General features: G+C 46.0%; 1 protein-coding gene across 1 annotated transcript in view; it reads left to right on the forward strand.

The window, feature by feature from the left end:
- SPG11 (SPG11 vesicle trafficking associated, spatacsin) overlaps positions 1-8,129 on the forward strand; it is a 93,613-nt gene extending 85,484 nt beyond the window's left edge. The window contains 9 exon segments of the mRNA XM_043555539.1: positions 864-1,062; positions 1,464-1,601; positions 2,519-2,652; positions 3,362-3,469; positions 4,987-5,155; positions 5,592-5,680; positions 5,883-6,038; positions 6,722-6,873; positions 7,508-8,129. Coding sequence (XP_043411474.1) covers positions 864-1,062; positions 1,464-1,601; positions 2,519-2,652; positions 3,362-3,469; positions 4,987-5,155; positions 5,592-5,680; positions 5,883-6,038; positions 6,722-6,873; positions 7,508-7,688 — 1,326 coding nt within the window. The 3' untranslated portion in view covers positions 7,689-8,129.
- The last annotated feature ends 474 nt before the right edge of the window (positions 8,130-8,603 follow it).

Consider the following 8,603-nt stretch of genomic DNA (forward strand, 5'->3'; position numbering starts at 1 on the left):
TGAGGGAGGGAAGCAGGAAGATGGAGATAGATTTTGGATGCTGCCAAGTTGGCCCTTCACGTGATAACCATGACACGAGAGCAGATGGCTCGTCAAGATGTCGGCCCCTGTAAATCCATCCCTGGGAATACCGGGGACTCCAGGCCAAGTGCCAGGCCTTTTGAGTCCTGGCTGTGCCCCAGCCAACCAGAAGCGAGGGCAAGAAATTTCACTTTTCTGGGCTCCTGATTCTCCATCTATAAATGACTTAATCATGAAGGTCCCTTCTAGCCATAATATCTTAGTTAGCTTCAGGATTGTTTGGAGGTCTCCATATGCGGGAGAGCCCAAAATAAGTTATAAAATAAAATGGAATGTGATGACTGTAAAGACAGGAACCAGAGCAGCCAGAAATTGTTTGTGGCTTTGTGCTGATCGAGGGGAGAAAATAATAGACACTGAGAAGTGGAAGAACACAGGAGAAATAATGGCAGGCACTAAAGCCCTTTGGAAGAGCTTCTTTGGAGATTGAGGGTTTTGCTGCTGCTGTGGGAACAGCAGAGTGGAGGCTCTTGCCTTTTATTCAACTTTCTTACATTTCATAACATTTGAAAAGCTCAGTGTTCAACAAGAGGTGAGTCACCTGATGGTTTCTGAAGACAAGCCTTTCTTTCTCTTGCTTAGATTCAGCTCATTGGTGAAGAGAAAGAAAGGGCTAGAAAACAGTGCTTCCTTCTTCTAAGGTTTCTGCCCAGGGTGAGGGATCTTTAACCTCAGAGAAAATAGTGGAGTCTGTCCACATGGGATTTCAGAAAGGGATGCCTTTTGCTAGCTTTTTTCCTGGCTCCTAACAGTAGCTTTGACCAACTTTGCCTTCCTCTCAGGAGTTGGGCTGTTCCTATGCAGATGTGGCCGCTCGGGATGGTGAGGCCATGCTCAGGACGATCTTGGCCTCTCAGCGGCCCGACCGATGCAAGCGGGCCCAGGCTTTCATCAGCACCCAGGGCCTCGAGCCAGACACAGTGGCTGAACTTGTGGCCGAAGAGGTGACCCGGGAGCTGCTGACCCCATCGGAGGGAACAGGTGCTCCACCCTACATGCCTCCACGTCTTTCAGACCACATTCCCACGTTGCCAGCATAAGGAATCTGCATGTCATGTTCATGTGCATCGTGCATGCTGCCTCTGAGACTACCAGGCTGCCCTTGTCAGAGGAGAGAACACACTGCATTTATTTTGTTATTGTTGCTTTTTGTTTATTATTTTATGATTATGCTTAGAGTAGCTATGCCTTTCTCGGAGCTAATGAACTCCTGCTGACCTATAAGGTGACCACTAGGCCAACGTGTCTGAGCTCAGCGAAGCAGACAGCTGCACTGGGAGCTCCTTCCGCATTACTGGGCAGAGTGCCTGGCATGGGGTTCTTAGCTTTCTCTCAACTCTCAAGGCTAAAAGCAGCCCCTTTCTCACCGCCTTTTTATACAGGACTTAAGCAGATGTTCACCCCAGCAGAGGAAAGCCAGACATTTCTTCAGCTGACCACTCTGTGTCAAGACCGCACGTTGGTAGGCATGAAGCTATTAGACAAGATTTCCTCCGTTCCCCATGGGGAGTTGTCTTGCAGTAAGTTCTTGGCTGTTTTCTTACATGTTTGGGCCCAAGCCGGTCTCCAAGAAGTCTCCCCAAGTTAGTCTTTCCAAAACTCAACTTGGATCCTTGTTCCTGTTCTGGATCCCTTCCCTTCTAGCATAGTTTATAAGTTCTTGGTGGAGAGCCATCAGTCATTGAAGAAAATTCAGAAAATAAATATGGGAATGCTGCCCAAAATGTAAAATTTACACAAGAAGGTAACCTTATAACATTTATATAACATTTACCTTACCTTACTCTCACGTTATCCCCTAAAATGAGGATATTACAGTCCCCATTTTAGAAGGTAACTGAAGCTGAGAGAAGTTGATTGATTTGTAACTGTTACGTGTCAGAAGTGTTACTTGAACCCAGTCCCTGTGACTTGAAAGCCTGCTCGCTTTCCACAATATCTAGTTCATTCTAGGCATTCGGTAGTATGTGTCCATCTGATCTTTCTCTATGGAAGTCTATAGGCATTTTTTCAAAAATGGCATTATCCTGTGTATACTGTTTATAATTACTTTATGAACATGCTGTCATTAACATCTTTCCATGACCATATTCTTCTATATCATTGTCACTGGTTACACAGTATTTCTCATGTAATTAAAACATTTTATACCTTACTTTGGTATAAGATTGCTTCCAACTTTCTGTTTCCAACACCGTGACAAGCATCCTTATAGGCACATTTATATGCACATTCATGATTATCTCCCTAAGATAAATTCCTGATTCAAAAGTATGCCTATTTTTAAAGCTTTATATGTCCATTGCCACACTTTACTCCAAAGCTGGTGAGGTCAGGGATCTCAGAGTCTTCTCCAGACAGGCTGTCTATATAGGCCCCTCCACCCTGCTGCCAGGGTTCGCAATCCTTTCTTACCCTGACTGCCTTACCTACCCAGCCACGGAGCTGCTGATCCTGGCCCATCACTGCTTCACGCTGACATGCCACATGGAGGGCATCAGCCGAGTCCTGCAGGCTGCCCGGCTGCTTACAGACAAACACTTGGCCCCCAGTGAGGAGTATGGGCTGATGGTAAGTCACCCCTGAACCCCCAGCCTCCATTCTGAGGCTACCTTTGAGAGAACAGATAGGCCGGGGACCGGTTCAGAGCTGACATGGTCTTAGGGCATTTGCTCCTCTGGATACCACTGCCTACTTGGGAGCTGGCTGGGCAGCTCAACCCTCTGCTCTAGGTTAGGCTTACTGTCAAAATCAGAGCAGAGACTGTCCCAAAGGAGCAGATATCAAGAGGGTCTATGCCATGCTCCAGGGCTGTCCTACCCCCTTGCCCCTCATTTATCTAGAGGGCTGAGACAGCTCTGTTTCCCCCCAAAACAAGGTTCAGTGTTGTCTCTGAACTGAAATGAGCTGACAGCTCACACCTCCTGTGCCTCCCCAATCTCCCCAGGCTTGAAACTGACCCGTGTGGGTGAGCAAGCCACCGGGCCCTGTAATAAGGCGTGGTGGGAAGAGGAAGCGTGCCTGCCTACCATGTCACGTCAACACTTAGGTTTATAGACGACTGAGGAGGCAACAGCCAGTGGTGGCCCAATGGCGAGCATTTCTGAATCCTCCAGAGGAGGTCCCATTGGGTACATGGGAAGGGAGGGAGGGAGCTAAGAATGGCAGCCTTGCCATTAGCCCTTCTGCTCCCTGGAGGTTGGCATCTGAAAGCAACCGAAATGATGAGAGCAGCGGCGATCTAGCTGACACTGATGCAAGCTGCCCTCACCCTTTCCAGGTGCGCCTGCTCACTGGCATTGGAAGGTACAATGAGATGACCTACATATTTGATTTGCTGCATAAAAAGCACTACTTTGAAGTGCTGATGAGGAAGAAGTTGGATCCGGTAGGTGTACAGTATTTTGAGCTCCAGGACGGCATATATTGTTGACTTTACAGCTGACTTCTCAGGAATAATCCCAGTCAGGGTGGCCCCCTGGGATCAAAGGGAGAGAATTAAAGAACTTCCTAGGACACACACCGTAACCAGTAGTTTTAAGTTACAGAGTTCAGACTAGGTAGCAATTATCCCAATAGATGTTAAATAATGAGGAAAACAAGTTTGTGCACTTCCTGTCAGCCTGTCACCTGCCTCGGCTGTCTAAATGCTGTCTCCGGGGAAGCAAAAACCCTTCCTGGGAGCCATGTGGAAGTAGATTAGCCAGCTCAGAATGCTGTGTCTGATGGCTTTGAGTGGAGAGTTTTCAAGGGACCATGAGAATGCCTGTTGCCAAGAGCCGCTAGGAAGTGAATGGAATGCCCAGGCCTGGGCTTGGAAGGCTGTGGGGCAGCTTACAGTGATGACCAGGAAGGAGGCCTGGAAGCCAAGGCCTGACCTGTCAGCCCTCTAGGCTCTGGGCACTTCTCTGTCTTCGGCGTGCCATGTGACCCCAGGCATGTCACTTACGGAGCCTCTGTTCCCAAATCATTCATTTGGCTGATTGATTGCTTCAGCCTCTTTCACCTCTGAAGATTTGAAAACCAAGGCACATTTTTGGCTTCTGGGAACTTGAGCTCAGCCAATCAGGACTAAGAGATAAAGCAGAAAAACTCTCCCCAGTGCTGGGCCAGTTTCAGGACAAACCAGTCCAACTGTGAGGAGAGGAGCAAGTCCTGGGCTGAGGTACACCTGCAGGATACTCCGGAGGGTTTTTTAAAAATTGTTTCCAAGGCCTTTTGGTTTGTGCACGGAAATATTCTTTTAATAAGTTTTTTTCCTGATAACAAAAGTAACGCATATTCACTATAGAGACACTTGGAAAACAACAATGCACAGAAAAAAGTCCTCACCAGGAGACAGCCACTGCTAACAGTCTGGTGTAGGCCCTTTCTCTGCACATGTGGCCAGAAACATATATACATACGTAGTTACGTATTTTTTAGCAAAACTTTTATCATGGTGTGTAGATATAAAATAGCCTGCTTTTCTCACTTAATAAGCATGTCATGAATATTTCCCAAACCAACATTGGCTGTAATGGCTACATGGTATTCTCTTAGTCCTTGTTCTGGACATCTGGATTCTTTCCAGTTGTTTGCTATTGAATACCTGTGGTACATCCATCTCAGCACGTTTCTCTACTTCTTAAGGGATAGATTCCTAAAAAATGGAACTGTTAGAGTAATGCACATGTGCACATTTTTGAGGGTTCTCCCTTCTGACAGGTTTCACCGTTCACATTTGTACCAGCAGAGAGGATGTGCCTGTTTTCTTAGGGTAGCATAAACTTTTGTGTTCATTTTTGCTTATCTTTTCCTTTTTCTTGGGAGTTGTCAAGGAACTTTCAGAACCAAGGGACTCAGCCAGTCATGCCCCCTCACAGTCACTGGTTGACCTTGGTACTCCCCTTTTTCCCTGGGCAGAGCGGTACCCTGAAGACAGCCCTGCTGGACTACATCAAACGCTGTCGCCCGGGAGACAGTGAGAAGCACAACATGATTGCTCTGTGCTTCAGCATGTGCCGGGAGATCGGGGAGAACCACGAGGCAGCTGCCTGCATCCAACTGAAATTGATCGAGTCTCAGCCCTGGGGTGAGAAAGGTCACAGCAGTGCCCTCAGGCCAGTGCTGCCAGCCAGGAGAGGTTTTTGGGACTAAGAAGGGGATTAATACCCACTTCAGCTATTAACTGCCACTCAGTGGGGCCCCAGCTGGGCAGACAAGAGACGGAAGGGGATTTGGAAGGCATTTGCCCCTCTTGTAGCCCATGCACCCGGGGTGACATCCATCCGGAAGCAATGTGTACACTGAGGCTGGGCGAGCCTGCCTTGATGCTTCTGAGAACTAGATGAACCCTGCTCCAAAGTGTGTGCTTCTGGTCCAGTAGCCTTTAGCTGAGTGAGACATGCCTGCCTCCTAGCAAATGTGAGCTGGATGTTTCTAGTCCAGCCCACCATCACTGAGTGGGATGGGAGCAGCCAGCCTCCGGAGTCAGACACACCCCACAGGTTTCCCCTTCTCTCCCGCAGAGGACCGCCTCAAGGACGGGTACCACCTGAAGCAGCTGCTGCTGAAAGCCCTGACTCTGATGCTGGATGCAGCAGAGAGTTATGCCAAGGTAACAGTGGAGTCTCATTCCAGAACGGCCTTAGAGCTTGGTGTCTGCAGTAGGAATTATCTGAGCTCCCTGGGCTCTTCCAAGTGAAAGGAGACGGAGCCTTGGGCCAACGGGGGGCAGAAGGGGTGAGTTCAGTTGCTGGAAGTTTCCCAGGGGACGTGCCAACATGTCCCCTGTGCCTCCCTCTACCCTTGTCTCTCAGGACTCCTGTGTGCGACAGGCCCTGCACTGTCACCGGCTCACCAAGTTGATAACACTGCAGATTCACTTTCTGAACACTGGCCAGAACACAATGCTCATCAACCTGGGCCGCCACAGGCTGATGGACTGCATCAGTGCTCTACCTCGGTTCTACCAGGTAAGCAAGGAAGGAAACTCTAGAAGTCAGCTTTGTTGCCAGCACCCCTTCCTGCCACCCCTCTCCTGGGGCCCACAGGTTGAGTCACTTGCCTGGAATGTCAGAACTAGAGACAGAATCAGGGTAATTGTAAGCTTTTACTTTTAGCTGTCCGATACACCAAATTGCTTTTCGTGGCAGGATTTGTTAGCATATTGTTTGGACAGAGGTTGGAGCTTGCTGTTAGGCCAGCAGAAAGGCAGACAACCTTTGGAGAAACATTCCTGCTAATGGGCTGAGTATCACTTAGCCCCACTGTTTCTAGGATGGTACACCTGGGTTAGCATAGGGAGTCAGGGCTGCTGGGAGGCTGGCTTTAGCACTTAGGTTACCAGGGAATCAGCCCCTTTCCTGTTCCTTACACAGTTGAGTTAGTGGGAAAAATACCATTTCTCAGTAGTTTTACTAACTCATTGTGAAGATTAAAAATACCACAGGAAAATGTTTGGGGTTTAAGGGAAGAGAAATGTCAAACGAACACCAAACTTCCCAATGCTAATGCTAATAGTCTTTCCGCATGTTGGTGATGGTCACATTCACCATGAATGTAACAGTAGGAAGTTGTTTTTTAGAACCCCTTGCCTTCAATTTTATATCAGATAGGGTTCTAATGGTATCCTTCTTCCCCTCCATCCTTTCATAAGGCTTCTATTGTGGCTGAGGCCTATGACTTTGTTCCTGATTGGGCTGAAATTCTATACCAACAAGTGATTGTTAAAGGAGACTTTAATTACTTGGAAGAATTTAAGCAGCAAAGGTTATTAAGATCTAGTGTATTTGAAGAGATTTCAAAAAAGTAAGTATTAAAATGACTCTGCTTTGAGATAAGGCATGGGTTAAGAATTCTATGGCTAAATAGAACATGTCTGTAGCTGCCTCTCTGAGATGGCAAACAGATGTCAAGAATCCCCAGGGGCACCTGGGTGGCTCAGCCGGTTGAGCATCAGAACTTTTTGGTTTCGGCTCAGGTCATGATCTCGCAGTTCGTGAGGTAGAGCCCTGCATCAGACTCTGCACTGACAGCACAGAGCCTGCGTGTGATTCTCTCTTCCCCTCAAAATAAATCAACTTAAAAGATCTCTTGCTTCTGGATGTTTTTTTAACAAACGTATGCAAATAGATGAATGAGAACAGTTTACTTACAGCACGCTGAATTTAAAATGGGAGGACAGCTGTTCAGCTTGCCCAAGGTGCCAAACACTCTAAACCTCAGAGGCCTCCTTTGGAGTACTGAACTTACTGCAATTAAAGTGAGCATTAAGATAACATTTTTAATGAAATAATTTCATGTTTATCCAGGACCCCTAATACTATAGATAGAATTTCTCAGATTCCAGCATCGTCTCCTATGTAAGTAGCTGTGTCAGAGTAGACAGCTCTCGCTCAAGATATAGTATCTTAACTTGTACATTCTTCTATTTCTTTTCTAGATACAAACAGCATCAGCCTACTGACACAGCTGTGAAAAACCTGAAGAAGTTACTCACTTATTGTGAAGATGTCTACTTGTATTACAAACTTGCATATGAACACAAATTTTATGACATTGTAAATATGCTTCTGAAGGACCCTCAAACTGGCTGCTGTCTAAAGGACATGCTAGCAGGTTAGGTGGATGCAGATGATAGGAGGGTGGTTACTGCCGAGATGTCATAGATGCCTGTTTTCTCGTACTGAAGTGAGGTACTGACAGATGTTTGTTCAGAATAATGCGGTAGGGGTATGTGTTGTCAAGCTGTAAAACCCCAGGACTGACCATAACCAGTCCTCTGTGAATAGTGGGTAAATGAGAGAATTTTCACGAGGAAATTCTTACTTAAAAGTGATTGTTCATCTATACCACTTCAGATAGTATAGTATTGGTATAAAGATCAAAAGCTCCATCTTCCTGAAGATGGCTTCTATTTAGATATGCAATATTGATTAAAGAATATCTGTGCCTGCAGATTCCAGTTTCAAAGGAATTTAATATTATTTACACAGTTAAGGAACAGATGATACATTTCCATTTGTTAGAAACTGATCTCTATAATAAAATAGATTTTAAATTCATTGTCATCATTACTGCCAAGGAAATCTTAGCCCTTGTCTGCCCTAAAACAATCTTTATTTACTGTAATTATTGCTGTGTAGTCATTGCTTTCTGTTAATTCCTCCAATCATTTAGACGGTTCTTACACTTAGTAGTCTACAGAGCTTTGATTGAGGTTCCTATTTCCTATTTAAGAGAAACTTAAAACATGTTTTGTTGTCCCTACTTTTGATTCTCTGACAGTTTCAAAAAGACTCCAACCACAAATTTGGTTAAATTGCTTAAAATATATAATAAAGAGGATCACCCAATCTATGCTTTTACAGCCGTAACCTGAGTAATAAGCTCAATTACTCCAAATAAATAAGCTCTTCTCCGTACTGAGTTAGGCCTTACTATCTAAACAAGCAAATAATTTGCCCAAATAAATAAGGAGAGGAAGGCAGCCCTATACCTTTGTCGCTCTAGGGTGACACTAATCAGGCCTGGCACAT

This window comes from Prionailurus bengalensis, chromosome B3 (assembly GCF_016509475.1).
Source record: "Prionailurus bengalensis isolate Pbe53 chromosome B3, Fcat_Pben_1.1_paternal_pri, whole genome shotgun sequence".
In the NCBI taxonomy this organism is placed as follows: Eukaryota; Metazoa; Chordata; class Mammalia; order Carnivora; family Felidae; genus Prionailurus; species Prionailurus bengalensis.